Source organism: Rhinolophus ferrumequinum, chromosome 11, assembly GCF_004115265.2.
Source record: "Rhinolophus ferrumequinum isolate MPI-CBG mRhiFer1 chromosome 11, mRhiFer1_v1.p, whole genome shotgun sequence".
NCBI lineage: Eukaryota > Metazoa > Chordata > Mammalia > Chiroptera > Rhinolophidae > Rhinolophus > Rhinolophus ferrumequinum.
In genome coordinates, this window is record NC_046294.1 from 9803295 (window position 1) to 9825745 (window position 22451).

The 22451-nt window shown below is 48.5% G+C and overlaps 1 protein-coding gene across 2 annotated transcripts in view; it reads right to left on the reverse strand.

The window, feature by feature from the left end:
* The window catches only part of CD6 (CD6 molecule), a 38035-nt gene extending 16399 nt beyond the window's left edge, over positions 1-21636 (reverse strand). For both annotated transcript variants that reach the window (XM_033119077.1, XM_033119076.1), the window contains exon 1: positions 21238-21636. In XM_033119077.1, the coding sequence (XP_032974968.1) occupies positions 21238-21298 (61 nt within the window). In that variant the 5' untranslated portion in view covers positions 21299-21636. The remainder of the gene's footprint in view (positions 1-21237) is intronic.
* Positions 21637-22451: the final 815 nt, after the last annotated feature.

The following is a 22451-nucleotide window of genomic DNA, read 5'->3' on the forward strand; positions in this document are numbered from 1 at the left end:
CCCTTTCTAAGTGTGTGACTCAGGCAAATCGTTGAGCCTCTCTGAGCCTCGTGTGCCCCTCTGTGAGGTGGGAGCAGTACATACCCACGCTGCAGGCTCGTCGTGAGGATTAAATGAGATGACACACTCGAGGCCCTTAGCGCAGGCCTCTGAGCTGCCGCGCTGTCAGACCAAGAGCTTCCAGCCACATCCTTTCTCATAGTAAAAAGAAAACAAAACCCTAAACTGGAGACATCTGAACTGTCGAAAAGCGATTGGGGTTTGGTTAGGAAAGCACAGAACTTAGCAATATTTGCAAAACGATATTTACAAAGAATGTTTAACGATGCGGGGAAAGTTGACATGCTGTTAGGTGTTAGAAGCAGAACACAGGTTGTCTCTCCCCACCCAGCCTGGTTTTAGCTTCTGAAGGTCTCCCAGGAGAGAGCCCAAGTTCACTTCCCCATTCTGTGCTCTCATCGCTCCCTGGGCTTTTCCTCTGTGGCCCCAGCCATATACAATTACATAGTTACTTTGGTTCTGAGCTGGTTCATGGCCATCAGTCCCACTAGCTCCTAAGCGTCACTTGGGTACCCCAAGGCCTACAGACTCCCAGTGCAACAGTCTCCCCAGTTAACCCAGCTGCTGCTCCGGGACACTGCCCCTGGGATGGCAGTGCCCCCCAGCTTTGGGAGAGACGAAGGCCCGGCTGGTTTGGAAAGCACCACGAGTCTTGTTTATGCAGATCAGCCTCTGGTGTCCTGAGCAAGAACAAGAAAGGCTCTGAGGACCCTGGCTCGCCTGCCTCCCCCAGCGAGGGCCCTGGATAGTCCGGGGGCAGCGCTGGTTCAGGGAGCTGTCCAGAGACACTCACTGGCTCCTGGCCCCAAGTTTCACCGGGTGGACTGCCAGTCCCAGTTTGCAGGGGGACATTTGGGGTACAGCCAGATGGGAGCCTCATGTTCTATTTCCAACCCACATTGACAGAGTCAGCCACTCACCTCCGGCATCCTGGATCTAAAAGGCAGGGAGGGGAGGGAAGGGCACGGTGACTCTTCCCATTGCTCTGACGGAGAAACGGGCGGCCCTAAGACATGCCAAGTGCCCACCCCAAACGTCCTGGCACAGCTCGGTGATCTAGCTTACATTCATTCAGTGCTCATTACATACGAGGCTCTTCTAAAGTACTTTAGATGAATTAATGAATTTAATTCTCATAGCAAGCCCACAAAGTGGGGAAACGGAGGCACAAAGAAGTTTAATAAAGTGCCCAAGATGGCACAACCAGAACATGGCTGAGCTGGGATTTGAATCCAGGCTGTCCAGGTGCAGAGCCCGCACTTTTGTCCCCTCTGCGCTGCTGGGTTGGACTCTGACATCCTGGTTTCTGCTTCAGTGGTCATGCCAAGGGCGTGAGGCAGGGAGCTCTGACAACCTAGTGGTCTTCCCAACTCCTTCCAATTCTGCAGGGCGTGGCCAGCCCTGAATTTAGGAATAATAGCTCACCCCTCAATGGAGACACAACTCAGCATGCAAGCCCCACGACTGATTTCCAAAAAAAAAAGCCCCTGCATCCAAAGATGAGCAGCAAAGAGGAGAGCATCCTTCCCCCAGGCAGAAGCTCCTGGGCTGGCATTTGTCCCACAGCAAGGACAAGAGGAGGTCTGGCAGCCACGGGCTGCACCCCCCCTTCCCCACTGGCTCTCCAAGACTGGCTGGCTCCAGCACAATCTGAACCCCTTTGTTTCACTTCTGAGGTCAAAGGAGAAATGGGCTAATTGGAAAAGGAGGGTCCAGGACTAACAGAACTGGGGAGTTAGGAGAGGAGCCAGGAGCGGGAGGGTGGCTGGGACGATGGCGAATGGCTTTCTTTAAAAAAATCCCCTTGATGTTGTCAATGGTGAGCTATTGATAAAACAAACAGAAAGAAAAACAACCTACACTTCTATTAACACTGGAAAGAAGCACAGCGCTGGCTCACACAAGTAACGCGTGACTTGATTCAGAGCGGGTAGCTGCATTCTGTCTTTGAAGGGAGAGGTTGTGACACCCAGCTGGGTTGAGTTTACTTTGTCACAAGACTGAGGCTGTCCCGGGGGCTAGGTTGGGCAGCGTGGTCCTCTCTCAAGAGGTGACTTGGGTCACATGGCTGCAGTGAATAGACCAGGGTGTACCCACTGGGGACTTTCCCCGTCCAGGAGGTTGGGGTGACTTCTCACCCCTCGGGACCCAAGGGAAAGTCAGCAATTTGGTGTGTTAGTCTTATTTAACTTATTTTACAGGATTCGTTTCTTCATTTTCATTCTCTCCCATCATGCCTAGGAAAGGCTTGGGGACACAAAAAGAACTCAAAGCACATGCTATGAACTAAATGTTTGTGTCCCCCTAAAATTCATATATTGATGCCCTAAATCCCCACTGTGATGGTATTGGGGGGGGCCTTTGCGAGGGTATTAGGGTTAGATGAGGTCATGATGGTGGGTCCTCCGTGGGGGGTACAAAGAACAAGAGACAGGAGGTCTTTCTCTCCAACATGTGAGGACACAGCAAGAAGGTGGCCGTTTTCAGACCAGGAAGAGGATCGTCACTAGACCCTGAATCTGCTGGCAGCTTGATCTCGGACTTCCCAGCCTCCAGAACGATGAGGAACAAATCGTTGTGTAAGCCACCCAGCCTACGGCGTTGTGCTATAGCAGCCTGAGCTAAGGCGGCACATGAGTGACAGAGAGAGGTGATGGCAAAAGGCTTTAAGAGTCCCCGACCCAGAGGACTTCAGTCACTCAGGACAGAGAAATCCAGCCTTTCAAATTTTCTTTGTCACCATGTCATATGACAGAGGAGGCTCAGCTGCAGGCCCAGGGTGAATTCTCCTCCTCTCCACCACCACATGCAAGGGGAAGTAAGGACAGCAACAATTCGTCATCTCCACTGAGAGGAAGCCCAACAAGAGGGCCGCACCACTGGCTTTGGGGTTTGTGGGATTCCTGGAAGTCGCTCTTTTCCTCTCGTGCTCAAGAAAGTGGGAGTGCGTGAGCCCCATTATCCTGAAAGCTGAGCAATGAGTCTGTTGCCAGCCTACAGTCAATTCCATTAGCATTTGTTGAACTTGTATGCGTGTCCTGGGATGGGAGCAGGTAGCAGCGAGATAAGTGTAAACGGGATGATCTGGGAATAGAAGAGTCCACCTCTTGTCCTGGGCACCAATGCATCTGCTTAACAGTTGCCACTCGGACACATTCTTTTTTCATGATTTAGAACGGGGACTTTGGGAAAGACAGAACAGTGAGCTGAACGTATCTGTGCTGTGTGACCTTGGGAAAGTCACAGAGCCCTGCTAGACTTTGGTTTTAACCTGGCACTGGGCACAATACAGAGCCACATTGGATAGCTTTGAGGGGTGCATGGGTAATATATGTGAACTGTTTGGGACATGGTACATGGCAGCTGTCATTCTTATCCCACACCCTGCAGCTTTGATCTACTTTCTCCTGTCTGGTTCTGAGTGGACGTAGGAGGGCAGCTGGCCACTGACTAGACAGTTGACCCTTGCACAATATGGAGTTAGTGGCAACCCTCTAATCGCCTAAAATCTGCATATAATATTTGACTTTCCAAAAACTTAACTACTAACGGCTTACTGTTGACTGAAAGCCTTACCAATGACAAACAATTAACACAAGTTTTGTATGTGATACGTATTATATATTACATTCTTATAATAAAATAAATTAGAGAAAAGAAAATATTATGGAGGAAACCATAAGGAAGAGAAAATATATTTCCTGTACTTATTGAAAAAAATCCGTGTATAAGTGGACCCACACAATTCAAATCCGTGTTGTTCAAGGGTCAACTATATATACATCCCATCCCAGGCATGACGAGGGCTCTGAGAGCCCCTCGGTCCTCAGCTCTGCAAAGGGACGATTCCAGTTCCCCAAGGGCTGCATTCTTTCCTCCCGCTTCCTGTCTTTGTCACCGAGCCTTAGCAGGGCTGCCCCACACTCAACTTGCTTCTCCCTTCCCTGGCTCTATAAACATGGCATCCAGTGTTCCTAGAGATGAGATGTGGATGGCAGTTGCCATGGTAACAGGAATTCCTCTCAAAGCAAAGGCTGTTGTGGTCCTGGCCCCGAGGCTTGCTCAGGCTCCGGTGCCAGACTATCGCTTCTTTACAGCTGCCAGGTGGTAAGAGGAGACAAGCCCGAGCATAGAGGATCATGAGCAGCTCAGTAAAAATCCCAAGGGTCACAGGAAGGATGTGACTCCAAGAGAGCCCAGCAGGCCAGAGTCACTGGCCTTTCACAGGCCCCATTTTCTTGATCTCCCCTAAGAATTCAGACCAGGAGTGCAGGAAGAGGATGTTTAGGTCTGTCCTCTAGGATTCCGATTCAGTAGGTCTTGAATCTGGTTTGGTAGAACCATCTACCGGGGGTGGGCAGCAGACGGTGCATTGCACTGAAGCTGAACAAGCCTAGGTTCGAAACCCAGCTCCCTCCTTGCTATGGGGAAGGAACTTGGGCAAATCTCTTCATATGCCAGACTTGACTCTCTCACCTCACAGGCAGAAAAACCTCACAGGACTGAAATAAGATGACAAGAAAAACCCAACACCTGCCCCCCAGTAAGTACCCAAAAAGATCTTGCAGAATCACTGACTACAAATGTATATATATGATAGACATGTGTGTGTGCATATGTAAAGTAGATGGAAAAAAGCATATTATAAATGAAATATGCAGGGTGATGACATCCTTATAAGTATAACGCATAGAAAAATGGCTGATGACGCCTCATAAAGGTGAAGATGGTCATATATTGACCCCCAAACTGTATCTTTATGTGTATATCTTAGAAAAAAATTGCTGGTAGGTATGTTCATATGCAGACATACACAGAGATTTGAAAGAAGAAAACAAAAAAGCACTGTTTGTAATAGAAGAATATTAGAAGTAATCTAACAGTCTACCAGCAGGAAATAATTAAAGATACTGTGTTATAGTCATAGACTGGATTATTTAGTTAAAAGAATGAAGTAGACCTATATCTATTCACTTGGACAGGTCTTGAAAACAATATACCGAGTGAGAAAATTAAGTTGTAGAACAATAAGTCCAGTATGGTATTATTTATATAAAATACAGCGCATGTATCATCTATTGGGTCTTGATACATTTTTGTGTAACAAAACTATAAAAACATGGACGAGAAGGGCACACACACCACAGTGAGGGAGGGATAAGGAAATGATCTCAACAGTTACCTGTGTGGTTTTTCTCTTATTAATATAGATCTGAGCAAATATGGGGAAAATGTAAAGATTTCTTAAATCTGGGTGGTGGAGATGCCTAGGGGTTGTTAAAACACTCTCAGTGCATTTCTGTGTGTTTGCAATATTTCTCTGTAGCAAAATGTCTGGAAGATTCTATAACAGGGTCCTAACAACAGTCATCTTTGAAGGTTACATTACTGGTAAGTTTTTTCCTTTATTTTCTAAATTCGGTGATATTTGTACTCTATATAATTTTAGTGATGAAAATAAAAACAACAGTTTTAAAAATGAGAACATATTTAAAAACCCGTAAATTGCTTGAATCATATCAATCAATGCCCACTGCCAATTATTCTTGTGTGTTTACATGGGTAAGAACTCTATGGGTTTTTTATAGTTTTAAATTCTTAAATCTCCATCTCAGTGCTCGGAAATAGGTATTATTATTATGCCCACTTTACAGATGGGGAAATTCTGGGTCCAAGAGGTAAAGGAAATTTCTAGGACTACAGGGTTTATAAGAGGCGAAGCAGGGATTTGAACCCACACAGAGGGTTTCCTGGGCTCTCTTAATCACCACTTGATAAACACTTCAGGGCATATAGTAAATGCTCAACAAATGCTAGTTACCATGTGGCTATGGGAGTCTCTATAACCCAAAGTCAAACGCCCCTTTAAGAGAAGGGCCCCCTCCATGTCAGGTATCCTTGGAGTTGACAGCCAGAAGTCAAATCCAAGTTTGTTCCCCCAATTCACTCTTTCCACTGTATCAGGTAGCTTCAACAAATGAGAGGAGGCAGAAGGCATTCTGGGTAGGGGGATCCAGCATAAGCAAGGGCCTGGAGGCAGTACAGGGCCTGGTGTTTTAAGCTAGAGACCCACGTATGTAAAATTCAAGAATAAAATCCCCTCAAACTTGGCCCTCTATGCACAGGGTAGGGCTGGGTTTCTGGGTTTCAGCGGAGCTAAAACTCTGCTGGGCTGTGCTGGGTTTTCCAGGGGGCCTGTCCCCACCCACCAGCTATCAGGAGGGACTCTGGTTCGAAGTCTCTGAGAGCTGCTGGAGCAGCAGTTTCTGGGTGAATGAAGCTTAAGCGTGGGCAAGGGGTGAATATCCCCCAGCTCCCAGATGTGGTGGTGAGAACTTTCTGAGGTGGCCTAACGCCCCTTTAAGAGAAGGGCCCCCTCCATGTCAGGTATCCAGAAGCCATTACAAGCCCTCTTTCCTAGAAAGGAAACAGAGCCTTTCCTAAGCAGGTGGGACTTCAGGCTGGGACCAGAATACCTCCTTGGGGGAGCAAGGACCAGCCGTGGCTCAGCAGTCGTGCTCACCCAGGCACATCCCTGTGCCTATCTGCTCCCAGCTCCAAGGGTCGCCTCTCCACCCACCAGCTCTCTGGGTTCAAAGGAGAAGCTGGAAGACACAGGGCATGTTTAGCCTGACTCTCCATGGCCACCTTGTGACATTAACAGCTGTTGGTTGACAGCAGCCAATGGCCACAAGGCCAACCGGACTTAGGAGTTCAAGAAATAAATTTGGATTGCTTGGACGTGACCTCCTGTGACCACCTGAATGCCTACTGTGTGCCCCTGCTTTATGCACACAGCACACACTCTCTTATTCATCTCCATAAGGGCCCTATGAAGTCTGTTTCCCAGATGAGAAAACCGAGGCTCAGAGGGAATGAAATGACTTGCCCAAGGTCACAGTTCCTAGGAGGTGGACCCAGAATATGACTTCAGGTCTCTGTAAGGCCACGTGCTATCCATCAGGCCTTACGGTCGTCTCATACTTCCTTCCACAACTCGCATCTTGCATGCTTCTGAGGTGGCTGAAAGTCCTTGCACATTCCTACCAGTCTTAACCCTTAGTCAAGAAGGTGCCATTCCTTCCTTCCTTCCTTCATTCCTCTCTTGGTCAGGCTCTGTGGCAGGTCCCACACCGTGGCAGAGAACACAGGTGTACTCAGATTATGATCAGGTACGTGTTACCCAGTGCTCAGAACAAAATGCTCCGGACAAAATAGAAGTGAGAGGGAAGAGCTGTGACACCAAAGAGCCAGGGACAATTGGGAGGGATCGTACAGGAGGAGAGGAGTTCTCGGGGCTGAGAAAGTGATGGCGAGAAGATGTCCAAGCCTTTGCCAAACAACCTGGGAGATCCAACGTGCACTTTTCCAGTGAGTGGGCTCGGAGGAGACATCACGCAGGGCACTGGCCTACCACCCTCGCTCTGTGCCCTCCTCTTTTTCCCGCCAGTGGCCTGGCATCATGGGGCTTCCCCCTCCTGCTTTCCTCAAGCCCGGACTGAAATGCTGGGAAGACACTGTTGCTTTCTCAGCCCCTGAATCCCAGTGATGGCTACGACCTCTGGTCAGTGCTTTTCCCCTCGGTCCAAGACGTCAGGGCTCCAAACCAGGGCAAGTAGACACCTGGCTGAATGTTTGGTCAGTGCCAAAGTATGACAGACCCTCGGGAAGTTTTGAAGAGGTTTGAGGTGGTCATCCAGGCTCTGGCAACCAGCACCCACTGCTTTGGGGTGAGGGTCTGGCTCAGCCAACTGACCTCCCACCTACTCACTCCCAGCCCCCCTCGCCCCCCAATCCACTACTCTGACTGCTGACTTTGTTCCTGAACTCCAGAGTCCTGGGGAGCAGAGAAGGCAAGAAACCACTCCCATATAGGGCTGGGGACAGTCTGGTAGAATTTGAAATGTGGGCTTTGGAGTCAGACTGATGTGGGTTCAAATCCCATCTCTTCCTCTTAATACCGGGATCTGGATTTCTTAACCTCTCTGAGACTCAGTGGCCTTTCTTTGTTCACATAAGGTGATGTTAATCTCAACTTCCTGGGCCAGCAGGAGATTAGAAGAAAAAATGGGCATCACAAGGCTCGATTCTCAATAACCATTCTGGGAAGACTCTGGCACAATCCCTTATTGCAATTCTGGGACCCCAGATAGCCCCAAACCGGAAGGGTTTTCCTAACTTTGTTGGTGGCAGGACCTGACCAGAATTGACACAAAGCTGCTCATAGTCTTTATTTCGTGTGTTATGAAAAATCATACACTTCGCTTCAGAGATGTTAATGTATTTGATTTCAGTGGCTGACCAGGCTCCTGCTGAAACATTACCTAACATACAATATACGTACCATGTCACCTTTTTCTCCAATCTAAACAGTCTAGATTCTGAGTTGCACCTGGCACCACGGATTCCAGAAAGAGGTTGAAGACCTGAAATGGTTTCCTGTTTTTCCCCTGAATGAGTAGCTCTGTAGATAAGTTCTCAAAATTTAAGGCCAGAAGAGCTGCCCTAAGTCTGCCCTGATTCTCTCCTTGTGTTCCCTAGTGGAAACTCTCCTCAGAAAAGAATCTCTTTAATAAGTCAGTAAGGAAAAGGCAAACAGAAAAATGAGCAAGAGGCAGGAAGATGCCATTAACAAAAGATGAAATATGTAGGACCCATAAACATATGAAAAGTATCCAGCCTCCCAGTGACCAGAGAAATGCAAAAAGGCCGTGGGGAGATCCTATTCTACTCCCACTAGATTGTGGACCATTGAGAAGTGTCATAATACTGAGTGTTGGTGACAGTGGGGATCAGCAGGGACTCTGTACTTTGCTGGGAGTGGCGGGGAGCAAAGTTGGCACAACCACTTTAGAAAACATTTCCATAGTCATGACCCAGAAATGCCACTCTTGAGTAACACACACACACACACACACACACACACACACACACACACACACACACAGAGCTATGGGTTGAATTGTGACCCACCAAAAAGATATGTTACAGCCCTAGCTCCCAGTATGTCAGAATGCGACCTTATTTATTGTGGTGATGTTTCCAAAAACCAAGGAATGCCAAAGAATGCCAGCAAACCACCAGAAGCTGGGAGAAAGACCTGGAACCAACCCTGCTGACACTTTCAGCTTGATCTTTTAGCCTCTAGAACTGGGAGACAATACATTCCTATTGTTCTGCAGCAGTGTGTGGTGCTTTGTTATGGCAGCCCTAGGAAACCGAGTCACACACATACCTGCAACAAAGCTTGCCTCTGGGAGCAGGAGCTGGGGAGAGCGCAGAGGAGCTTCTAGGGAATTCTAGGTAGGAGGAGGAGGCGAACCCCCAAAGTGGAGGGAATGTACCCCTCCTTCACTTCCAGATCGCCAGAGTCTACACACCCACAAGTGCTTCGTGGGACTGAGTTTCGTGGCTCTGTTGACGTGACTGGAACTGAGACAACCCCCACAAATGTAGGTGACTAAAAATTATCCATAAGGCTCTTCAGGGATGACTTTAGAGTCTCTCCAGAGTGCAAGAATTGAGGAGCTGACATGCACATCACACCTACTTTCCCTCAGAGAGGTTTAGGAACTTGCCCGGAGTCCCAGAGGAGGCGGTGGAGCCTGGAATCAAATGCTGGTTTCTCAGCCCCCAGAGTCCGTGTTCTCATAGCCATCCTAACAAATATTGATCAAAAGCCGCACAATATCCATCAACACACCCACCCACCTTTGTGCTGATGAGACTAAACTCCCATGATGCTCCAGAGACCTACACACTCCCTCCTTCAAGAATAAAAATCCATGTTGTGTGAGGGTGCTAGGTGAGATATCTTTTAATGTGGTTGTTACAACGTTTTTACAATAAGGGTGACTAATATTTACATCATGTCTGAAATTTCAGCTGGAATCGGGTGGGAGTGACAATGAAACCTGGTAGAATTGAGAGCAGCTATTATTATGACCTTGGGTAAGTCCCTGCCCCTTTCCAGGGCCTCAGTTTCTCCACGGTAAAATGGGTGACTCGGACCAGTTAGGGTCTGACTGCCAGAGGGGGCGGGGGCTCCCTTGCCTCTGACTGCCTCTGATTTTCGGTTGCTGGCCGGACTGTGCCCACCTCCCTCACCACACAGCCCCCACTGTGCTCGCTACTGGCACCCAACTCATCCTCGACCACTTGGCACACTGTTTCCCAAACCAGACAATTTAAAATCCCAGATGAAATAGTATTGAATCACAGAGTACGCAAATTATTCCTTTTCTAATTCTTCAGTCCCTGGACGTACCCGTCTTACTATGCTGTTGCTCAGCCTTTACCACCCAACATTTTTTAACAAGGGGAGCCCTAACTCAGGCTTGGATGGCAGGCTAGGTAATGACACTTCCGTTTTCAGTGCCTTATTTGTCTATAGGGTATATTCTATTTATTGAAGTATTATTCGCTTGAGATCTATGATAGGATGGGAGATTTCTAGGTTTAAATAAACTTATGTTTGTAAATGGAGTTGAGTCTGAAAAATATCTGTTAAATAATTGTATACACATTAAGACAAATCAGATCACATCCTTTTACCCTTAAAACTCTCCAATGGTTTCCCATTTCCTTTGGGTTAATTCCAAACCCTTACATGGTCTGTGTTCCTTGACCCCGGCCAACCTCTCCAACTCCGTTTCCTCCACACCCCCTCTCCTTCTGCCATCTCCTCCAGCTTTCATCCTCATTCCTGCTTCAGAGCCTGCACATCTGCTGTTCCCTCTGCCTACTGTGGCAAAAATAACAGGAAAGCAGACATCGTGACCACGTGATTGAAAATTAAAAACATTCTTTAGAATTAGTGTCACTCTGTTAGCTTATCTACACCCATAGAAATTTCTTCCTCGTATAAATACCTTCACTTCCTAATTGGAACACAATTTGGGTTTCTGCCAGAATCAGTGCTTTCTGAAGAGCTGTTCTTTTGGATCTCAAATAAATGCTTGTTGCCTCTCACTTTGGCCTTTTATTGTTAGGTTAACAAGCTGATACCACGTGCCTTTTGATACGATGTCCTAAGAAGGTCACAATATCCCTTCTGTGCTCTTCCTGCCAACAGAGACATGACTTAAATCTAACGATGAGGAATCAACAGACAAACCTAGGTGAAGGACATTTTACAGAATAACTGGACTGTACGTACGCTTCAAAAAAATCAATGTCAATGAAAGAGAAAGAAAAACCTGAGAAGTTGTTCTAGATTAACGGAAAATAAAGAGACAGGAGGAAAAAAAAAAAGCACATTAAATGGAATTTTCTTTTGCCTTAGAGGACCTTATTGGAACAATTGGCAAAATCTGGAAAAGGTCTGTAGGTTATCTGATAGTTGTATCAGTGTTAGTTGCCTGACTTTGACGAGCATACTGTGGTTATGTAAGAGAATGTCTTTGTTATAAATAAATAAATAAATAAATAAATAAATAAATAAATAAATAAATTCATTGATGTATTTAGGACAAAGGGACATTACGTCTACGACCTACTTTCAAATGGTTCAGGAAAAAATAGACAGATAAAAAAATAAAGAAAATGATAAAGTGATTGTGGTAAAATATTAACAGTTGGGGAACTAAGTGAAAAGCATGTGGAACTAGCTACTTCTCAGTAAGTCTGAAATTACGCTGACATAAAAAGTTAAAAAAGAAACAAAACCTGAGAGAAAAAGAAGGCAGAGACTAAGGACCAGGGATGGGGGTGGCTGTTGAGATGGCTCAGGCGGAATGACTACAGGAAGCCAGCTCCTCACCTCACCAAACTGACATCTCAGAGACCAACCAGGGTCACCTGTGGTCACATCAGATCACGTCGGACCACAGCCCTCCTCTGCCATCTCCCATCTCAGGGGAGCTGAGGACGCAGCTGGCTTGCACAGGGTACACACCACACCCTCTGGGTAGAGTGGCCGAGGCCCCATTCAGGGCCAGCAGACCGGGCTTCTCACCCCCTCTGTGACCTTGGGCACAACACGCTCCACTCTGTACTTCAGTTTCCTCCTCTGACAAATAGGAGGTTAAACATTAAATGTGGGGTGTCTTCCAGCTCCGATACTGTCGTGATATTTCTAGAATCCTATCTGGAGAGTGCAGCACATTTCTCCAAGGAGCTTAATTCATTTGGCCAGTGTGTTTACTTTAGCAAAGGAAGGAGAGGGAAAGTTCCCCACTGAGCAGAGTGGGGATCGGACCTGCTGCCCATCAAGGGCGTGTTTCCCTACCTCTGTTTTTGGCCCAGTCCAGCTCCCATGCACCCATGGGCTAGAGGTGAAAAATAATAGCAACAAATTATACTGAAATGTAGGTAAAGTCCTTCCCTTGAGCCCCATTTAGAAAAAGGCAGCTGCCGGGGGTGGGTCTGTGACCAGAAAGTGATGCTGGTCCCAGTTCTGTCAGCAGCTGGCTACACGGCTCAAGCTCTCTGAGAGTGAGTTTGCACTTCTGTAAAATGGACAGAGCTGTGCTTGGCTTTGCACACGGCTGTGAGGACACAGCGACTTCACCTCTACGTTCTCCCTGGCTAAGGGATCAGTAGGTGACTTCCAAATTGGAAGTGGGGTGCTCAGATGGGATCCCCAAGACACCCTGAGAAGCTTTTAGCTCTCAGGTTCCTCCTTACCCCCACAGCCTGTGTCCGCACTCAGCCCTGGTCCCCAGTGCCATGCACAGACTCCCTGGGCATCTGCTGGCATTGCCCAGAACACCCAGCTGGGCTTGGGGTTACAGTGGAGTGGTTGGGTGCCTGGAATCTTATAGGTTGTACTTCTAATGTGCTCTCCACCCGCTAGCGTACGGTCGAGACCCAGGAGGAACCATCCTTGCAGGAGAGAACAAGGAGATCACTTTCTCATCACAGGACCCCAGTCCAGCCATGTCCCAAGGCCCCACAGCTTTCACCTCAGCCCTGCCTCCCTGGCCAGGTTGGCCTCGTGGAGGCTCTCTTGGCACCATTTTCAGGCAGAAGGCAGTCGGGCCACAGGGCTGTACAAAATGGTGGGCGGAAACCAGGGCTTCCCTCTGTTCTCCCTCTGCTGTCCTGTGAGCGCCTGCCCGGCTCCATGGCCATGGGACTCTCTAGAACCCCAAGGAGCCCCCGATTTCCCCATGTACTTCACAGCCCACATCTCACTGAGCCACATCCCAGTCCTGAGTTCTGGAGGCTGCCATCGACCCAATTTACAGCCGGGGAAACTGAGGCTCCCGGTGAACACTCAGCCAGGAAGTGACTTCTGACCCACAAGCACCTTCAAGTTATTTTTTTGTTAGTTTTTTGTTTTTTTTTTTAGGGGCAGGGTTTGCCCCAGTTCCGTGATAGCCCAGCTGATGATGGGTGAGGTGAAAAGTCCCCAGACCTATCCTGCAGAAATCTTGAGGGGGATGGGGTCCACCCCCGAACCCTGCCCATTTTCCAGTGCTGGGAAATAGCATGGTTTTGGAGCCATCAAGTTAAAGATCTATGAGCTGTACGATCTAGGAAAAGTCACTTCTCTCGAAGCCTCAGCTGCTGAATCAGTAGAATGGGGCAATAGCTCATACTTTACAGGGCTGCAATGTGGAGAAGGCAGGTTTATGAATTTACAGAGCGCTGCCCGGGGGCCACTCTCCTTGTGTTTGCCTGGCTCACATTTGTCAATACATCTTCTGTGGGCCTGTCACTCTGCTTGGCGTTTTCGTGAGTTTTAAGTTCATTAAACTCTCATGACCCACCACTCTGGATAAGTCAGGGGAAAGAAAACAGCCTGGATCTCAGTTCCTTTAGGGACTGTGGCCTCACCCACCCAACATGCCTTGTGGGACCAGCAGGGCTGGCTGGTCACAACTGCCTGCAGCCAGGGAAACCCTTCAGGCTGTCACTTTGCTTGTCCTGCCTCTAGGCTGCTGCTCAAATGGGTCTTTTTGCACAAAAAGTCTTTCTCCCCCTTAACATTTACTTTTAAAATTATAGACTCACAAGAGCTGTGAAAATAGCACTGAGAAGTCCCGCGCCCCATCTTCCAGCTTCCCCCAATGATGATATACCTGTGACTACAGTAAATCACCCAAACCAGGAAGCTGGTGCTGACACAACACCACTAGACTCTCTCACCAGCTTTGGCAGGCACTCATTATTTTTGTTTTTTAATGTTTTTATTCTTAGGATGTTTCCCCATTCTTCTCCATATGTGAAAGTCTTCTGTCCTCCATGTCTAGCCTCTCTGAGACAGTGGTGTCTCCGTTCTCTGGGAAACTGCCCCATGTCTCTGGGAGGCGTGAGTTCTCCCTTCTCTGCTCCCTGCTCCTGGACACAATGCGGCTCCGTGATCAAGAATAAGCGTTTTGGAGCCCTACAGCCATGGATTTAAACTTAGCCTCAGCAGCCAGCCTGGGACAAAATATATAACTTTCTGAGCCTCAGTTTCCCCACGCATACAGTGGGATGATTCCCCAGTGTCTGGGTAGGACAGGAAAAGCATAGCTGATGCTTGGAGAAAGGTATGTCCTCTGCCATGGATGGTGGTTATGGCTATCATCGGATTGCACCTGTGGTCACACCTATCCCAGGCTGACCCTTTGTGTTTTACCATCTTCCTCACAATACTTAAAGTGTTCAAGGGCAGACCTTCCGATGTCTTATCTCAGTGGCAGCACAGGGCCTGGCACACAGCAGGTGCTAAATAAATGTGACTAGATGCTTTGTCAGGCAGGCTTTCCCGTGGAGCATGGTGCCTCTAACTTCACCTTCATTCGTTCCTGGACCCAGTGGGCTGGGTCAGTGCGTTGTAAACCCTCTGAGGCTGGACCACAGTGAGGGAGGCAGCCACTTTAGATCCCATGTGTCCCTGACAAGCCTTTCAGGAGGCCCCAGGAACCCCAGAAGCCCCCAAGGCTCTGTGGACGCAGTAGTGAGGCTGTAAGCCCAGGACTGTAGCATGTGGGAGAGATGCCTCAAACTCAGAGGAGACAAGCCTGGCCACTTCCTTTTACGAAAAGAGCAGTGAGCTGTCAATCGGGAGACGTAAGTTGAAGTCCTGGCACTTACTAGCTACAGACTTTGGATAGGTTTCTCAGCCTCACTAAACCTCAGTTTCCTCATCTGTACAATGGGGTTGTCATGTGGGTAAACGAGCTCTTTGTGCAAACGGCATTATGTTAACTGCTAAATCCTGCAGTCGCATTACCAGATCTCTGTCCTTGCTATGTAACATTTATAAGCTAACATTCTGGAGCACTGCTATGTTCTGGCATTTTCAGATGCGTTACCTAAATTAACATTCACACCTTGGTGAGCTGGCGGTTTTTATCTGTAGCGTACAGGCACAGAGAAGCTAAGAAACACTCCTCCAGGTCACGTAGAGCTGGGATTGGGAACCCAAGTCTCCCTGACGCCAGGGTCCACGATCCCACATGACATAATGCCAGCTGTGTGCCCATCCTAGGCTAGTTTCTAACAGCTAGATAGGCTTCACAACCAGTGAAGTCTCAAGGAACATGAATGGAGGACCAGGATTTTTAGACTGGGTCATTAGTGCTCAATTTGCCCATTTTTGCAGTGAGGAAACTAGGGCCAGAGAAAGGAAGGAACTTGCTCAAGATTACTCAGCAACCTAGAGCCAGAGTGAGTTCAAAAAACCCTTCCCAACCTCACCCCTCCTCGAGGCTCCTTCTCCCCCTGCAGCCGGGGCTGAGTCCCTGAGCTGAATTGGAGCCATGAGTTTAGGCACCATCCCCAACTTCAAGGCTCACCAGGAAAATCCCAGCGTGCCTGGAAACAGCTTGATATGGGACCCTTGTGTCCAGGGTGTCCCCTGGGAAGGTGAGCAGCTTCCCCAGGCACTGTCGGGCAAGAAGACAGACTGCCCACCCCATTGTTTTTCTCTGGACCAGTGCTTCCAGAGTGTGGGGCACATACCTAAGGTTGGAGAAAAGACTTAGGTGGTCACTGACATGGCATTAAACACCACTTATTACTGAAGGAAATCATGCCCCTTTCCCCATGTACTACTTTCTGATTACTTGGAGGAGAAAAATCTCCCAGGGTGGTCTAGTCTTTACCGCCTCTCTGAAACCTACGACCCTCTCACCCTCCCGTTTGAGCAAAGGGAAAGCAACACATCCGGCCAGAACTGAATGATGTTGTTTTGTTTCCATTATGTTTATTTTCACCATTACTACCATTAAAGTGATTTACAATGGCTTTATCTTTAAGGGAACAATATAAAGTTTTTTTCCTAAAAATAAATGTATTTATGCTTTGCAACATCAATTCAGAAAGAGTATTAAGTAAATGGTCAGGTAGATGGCAGTCTCAGCAAGTACCAGGGAACTCACCTCACTCCAGCCCGACCTGGGACTGGTTCTGAGGGTGGGATGGAGGGTCTGTGGGACACTGTGACTAGGGAAGGAGACGGACCTGGGGGTTCCAGCCCCACTGAAGGCTGCTCAGTGCAGGGCCGAGCGCCCGCATGGGCGTTTGTTCGTGGTTTCATGGCTGTGGTCCAGCGAGGGGGAAGGTGGCCCTGTACCGAGTGGTCTTTTCCTCATTGCCCCTGTCCAGAAGCCTCAACTGGGGCCATCTCCTTATTCCTCCTTGTCCTACGGGGAAAGCTGATTCTTCAGCCTCTGAATGCAACATCTGGGGGCCCATTTTAATTCCTGAGCTTTTTTATTAAAAAAATGAGGCTGTCATGGAGCGGGCCTCGGTAAGCGCAGACTGAATGAGGGAGGCCGTGGGCAGTGTTTCTCATTCATTCTAGATCTCTCTGTAATCATCTATATTTGGCTAAATGTACCAGCCCCACGCCCTAGGAGCTGCCCTGTCCACATCACCACTACGGTGACAGTCACGCTATCTGTTCCCGCCAGTCATTGACCTGTGTGACCAGAGAGCCAGACTAAGCCAGAAGAAACATGAAGACGCCTGTCATACATTATTTATATATCTACGAGTGTAGTCTTGCCAGGCAGGGGGAATGTGGAAAAAAAAAAAATAGAGTAGTAAAACACATTGGTTAATTTAATCTAATCAGGAGGTGGGGGTAGAAACAGACATAGAGAATTAGGTTGTATAAGTTGAATTCAGAGGTCGTGGGTTGAGGGAGCAGACCAACTGGAGGACACAGGCTAACAAAAAGGACACTGCGTATCCGTCAGCCACACAACACAATCATACCTTATATTTTGGCAAAACAACAAAAGAAGTTGACCTCGTCTCAGTCCACTGAGATAGAAACACCAGCCTGTTCTGGATAACCCAAGTCCCCTGCAATCATACAATTCTTTTCTCCTTCGTAAGCGGCTTTTAAGCACAGGAAGATTCGAATTTTAAAAAATAGAGCTAAAATAAAAAAAAAATAAAAAATAAAAAAAATAAAATAAAAAATAGAGCTAAAATAAACAAAAAAATGTAGTATTTGTACATTTGCATTAAGTGTAACTTGGGTCAAGTTCTGTGTGGTGTTGTATGAAGTCCTGTCTTTTGTGATGTTATGAGCATGTGGCCGGTAGAGATTCTCACGAATGTGAACGAGTAATTGACTTTAGTTGAAATTTTAAGTCAAACATTTTGGGAGAATTAGACAATGTCTATGAATGTTATTAGAATACTTAGGAGAACTTAATATTCACTTTGTTTATAAGTTAGATTTTTAGATCTAAAGCATCCTTTGAAATCCTTGGGAAGGTGTTTTTTTCTTAGAAGTATTTGAAGCATTTATAAGAAAATTGAATTTATTAAATTTGTCAGTGCAGCTTAGACTATCTAAGGCAGTACTGGGCCATATAAATATTATGTGAGCTATATATGTCGTTTTAAAATTTCCGGTAGCCACATTTTTAAAAAGAATGGGGTCATCTCAATTGTAATAATAAAATGTATTTAACCCAATATATTCAAAAATATCATTTCAACATGTAATTCATATAAAAGTTATTTAACGAGGTGTTTTACATTTTTTTCGAATCCATCTTTAAAATCTGCTGTGTACTTTACGTTTCCAACACATCTCAATTCAATCAACCGCATTTCCAACGTACATTCTAGTGGCTACTGTTTTGGACAACACAGATCTAAGGGAATTCAATGAGCTACACTTGTAAGTGGTATTTATTATGTAAGGAAGCTTACTCTGTTCTCCCTGATTTGCTGAAATATTGATCAAAGACCCCTGGGAGTCATTGTTAAAAATGACTAGACTTTTAAATAAAATGAGATTCGTATACTGAACTTACAAGCGAAGGAAAAAACAGCTTTTTAAAACCTGTTAATGTAAGAAACCACATGACTTTTTGAAAGTAACCACGAATAGCCTTTTCAGGGCACCTCAGCAGCCCCCTAGGACCTCACCGACCACAGTCCAGGTAGAAGTAGCGTCACCGACCTCGGCTCTGCCGTGGCAAGAAAGGCCTGGTTCTTTGTTACTGCATCGCACACAGAGTGTCAAGATCTGACCAAGCCCTTAGGGATTGTCTGCCCAAAGCTTCCCATTGCACTGACAGGAAAACTGAGGTCCAGAAAGAGGAGCACACGGTGAATTACAGGCAGGGCACGGGCAATACCTCCAGTCTTGTGACCCCACCCTTCCCTCCACAGTCAAGGGCTTTTAGTTCACTCTTTCTGCCTCTTCATCCCCAGTTGACCAGGAAACTGAGGCACGGAACTGGAGGGTAGGTGGACAAACTAACTGGTCATGGACCCAGGACTTCAGAGAGCCCCAGCTGAGAGCTGAAAAGCATGGCTCTTTAGGCGTTGGTCTCTGCACAGTCATTCAAGCACAAACCAAGGCCCGAGGAGAGGCCGGCCCAGAGCCCAAGCGGGCCTGGGCAGAGAAGCAGCTGTGTGAGGCCCAGGTTGGAGCCTAGACCTGGGACTAGAAAGGGAGCAGGACAGGGGAGTCCTGTCCAGCACCCACTGCCACCGCCAGGTCTGCCTAGGCCCGAAAGGGCCGGACTCCAGGTGCCTCTGGTCCCAGGCGTTACCTGGTAACCCCACCGCTCTTGAGGCCTCATTTTCCCAGCTCCGTGTCTTCCCTCTTCTCCTTAGATTTTTCTTTTCTCTCTCTCTCTGTCTCTCTCCTTTTCTCCTTGGAAGCCCTAATTTCCTTTCTCCAACCTGGTCTGCCCTACACACTCTTTGGCCAAGGAGAACCCTGCAAGCAGATCTGGGTCCACGTTGCTGGGGCCCGCTGGGGTTTGGGCCTGCTGGACCAGGGTGGAAGGGAAGAACCACTCAGGCAGGCCTCCCACGGCAGCTCGCTCTGGCCACATGAGAGGCTCCCTCTGTCCCCATCTATTCCTCGAGGGGGGGCGGGGGGCTGGCTTAGTTTCCTTCTGCCTGGAATGCGCTTCCTGCCAGGCCATCTTTCTCAGCAGTAGGGCGTATACCACTGTGGACCCTTCGGAGGGTTTAAGGAGGCAGCATTTCATGCCATTAAATCGAAATTAAGGAAACTGTTTCCTACTCAAAGTGCTTTCAGTCTCCTTGAAAAGTCAAGACAAAGTAACAATTTGGGGCCAGATGGCTTTGTCATGCACCTCAGCTCCCCGTTACACAGATGGCAGGAGGAGGCTTCAGGATCGAGGGCCTTTACATTCTTTTCCCTGTTTGCTGGCACGTAATTGAAATTGTTTTTCACCACTATTTACTTTTATGCTTAGCTTTACCTTTTGTTTATGACACATGATGCTGGTTTTCCATTTGTAATAGTGACATAAAGTTTCCTTTCACAACTAAACCTGTATTAGTAACAAGTGAGTCAATTGAACATAAATGTAGTTTTAGAAACATGGAGTAAATCACTGTACCAGGAGTGGAGTGGGCCAGGCAGGAGTGTCAGGATGAGACTAGAAGGAATGAAATGTGGGGAACTTGGCTCCATGGGCCCCTTCGCTTCACCTCCCTGAGCTCTGCCCAGGCGCTAGGTTCCTGCTTCCCTCCAGGGACACTTCAGGGTCAGTCCCCGGGCCCAGGGGCTGGCCAGTAGGCCTTTCGGACTCAGACTTAATTCTGAGCCAAGGCCAGTGGCTGGGCCTTGTGGAGAAGCACAGAGGACACTGGAGATTGGGAGAGAGGCACTCCTTCTTTGACCGTCTGTCTGTCTCAGCTCAGGGCAGAAGGTGGCTGAGCTCCAGGTGCTCCTACTAGAGCAAGACAGGCCAGGCTGACGCCCACGGGCCAAAGGCACACACATTCCCACTCCCAGCTCTCTCTAAATCAGTGTGGAGGCAGGAGGCTCGGAGCATGTGGCAGAGCCCGAGAGGAGGACCCCTCTTAGCTCCCCAACGCCCTCAGTCCTCCCGGCTGTCTCGGATTGGCCCTCCTGATGGGTTCTTCCCGAGTCTCCCTCACACCAAACTGAAAGCACTTGGCATCCCCACTGCCAGGTGGACCCAGATTCCCTGGGCCTAGAATTCAGTTTCTGCACCAATCTCCCCACCTCCAAAGGTAAGGGCCCAACTGTGGCAAGATCCCTTGCATCTCTGGGTCACTGCTCATTCCTGAGAGCTTGGACGCTGCCCTCAGCAGGGTCCAACAGCATCTGATGAGCATAGCCCAGAGCCCAAACCTCCTGGCCACCTAATGCCCGGTCCTGAGGGTGCCTTGGCACCCAGGGAGAACACATGATGGGCGGAGGTGGCCCTCAAGAACCTTCCTGTTCGTTTGTGCCCCAAACTACCCCAAATGGTTGTGCCAGAGCCACCAACCACCAGCTGTCTTCACCTCCCCTTGGCTTCCAGGTCTGTTTCAGGACTGCTCAACTGGGAGTGCTACAAGCCTGGTGAGCCCAGAGCCTCTGCCTTGGGGTTGAAAAGACAATCACCAGTGATTCTATCTCTCTAGAAGGTGAACGCTTCCTTCCTGAGAGCTGGCAAGAAATAGGGAACGGGGGAGGTTATGGGTGGAAGGCAACTCCCTCCTCAGATCCTGGGTAAGTTGTTGGTAAGGAAGCAACACGCATGCTGCACACATGATCTCAGCCTCAGGAACCCTCTTAGCACTGCCCAGGCATAGCCCCAGCCCCTCCAGGGGGTTCCTGTACCCTCTCCAGGCCCCAGCTGGGGCCTTCCTGGTATCAGAGTACAGCCGTGGCTAAAAGGCTCCAGAAAAGTGTGAGGAAACAACCAGAAAGGGGACCAAGAGGCCAGGACCCAGGTCCTCCAGCAGGAGTGACAGGAGGTGGGAAAAAGGGGCTACCTGAGAGGGCTGCCGTCAGCAATCCAGCGATTACGAAGAAGGACCACATGTCTGGTGCCATCTCTGACTGCTATGCGCGTCTGCCAGTGGGAAGCACCATCCTAGGGCCAGGAAGTGGCCATGGCCGCTGAGTGCCCCTCACTCTCGCTGTGCCCTTCGCTGCTCCTGTTTGTATCTTCCTCTCTGCCAGAGAAAGCACTGTTGCACGCATGCGGCCAAACCCAGCCTGTGAGTGTCTCTCACGCCTCTGTGCTCTACTTGTGGTTTTGGTCTCCAGGAAGCCAGGCTTGTATTTTAGGGGCTGGTAGGGAGAGCCCAGCTGCCTCTGCTATGTGCCCACCAAACCTGGCTGAACCCCGAGTCACAGAGTAAGACACATACACATACACTCTAGGGAAAAGGGAAGTGGAGGGGGTATGCCTCTTTTCTGGAGACCTGATACATAGTAGATGTTCAATCAATACGTATTGGAAGAGTGAACGAGGGACCCATTGTCTTATTCCATGGAATCCGGCTTTCATGGGATTAAATCCCAAGGGTAACCTTGTCCTTGGGTGCAATGATGGCTGGGAAGAAGGAGGGTGTGGTCTTGCACTTTTGAGAGGGACAGCCTACGTTGTCTCTCACAGAATCATACGTAAATCGGGAAGGGCCTGAGACATGGTTTGTCCCCTACTTATTTTGCAGGCTGGAGCTGTTCCCTGAGATGGCATAGGAGAGTCCAGTGCTCCCCCGCCCCACACTAGGTCCCAGGTCAGGTGTTCATTCCTTTGCAGGAGTCAGGCATGGGAGCTGGGCCCAGATGCATGAGCAGGGTTTCAACAGGCAGCGAAGGTGGAGAGGCCTCGGAGCCAGAAGGAGCAGCAGGAGCAAGGGGGAGGCAGGAAGCCCAGGGCTGCTTGGGAAACATTGAATTGTCCAGTTGGGCTGCACTGGACACTGGGAACGAGGCAAAGACCAAATGTGTTTAATTCACCACTTCCTGTGGGGCCGACAGTAGATGCTGAGTGAACAAAGAAACAGATGACTTAATTTGGTTGTCCAAGCAGAACCCTTGAAGAAGTTGAGTCCAGAGGAGACTGGTTCCGTCCTGACCCTTTCTTGTATGACCCCATCTCAGATTCACCTGTCCAGGCCTGACATTTCCCTCATCTTTGCTTGTCTTCATTTCCCCACCAGTAGAATAGGGAGGATTCCTCTGTTGGGTCCCTTCC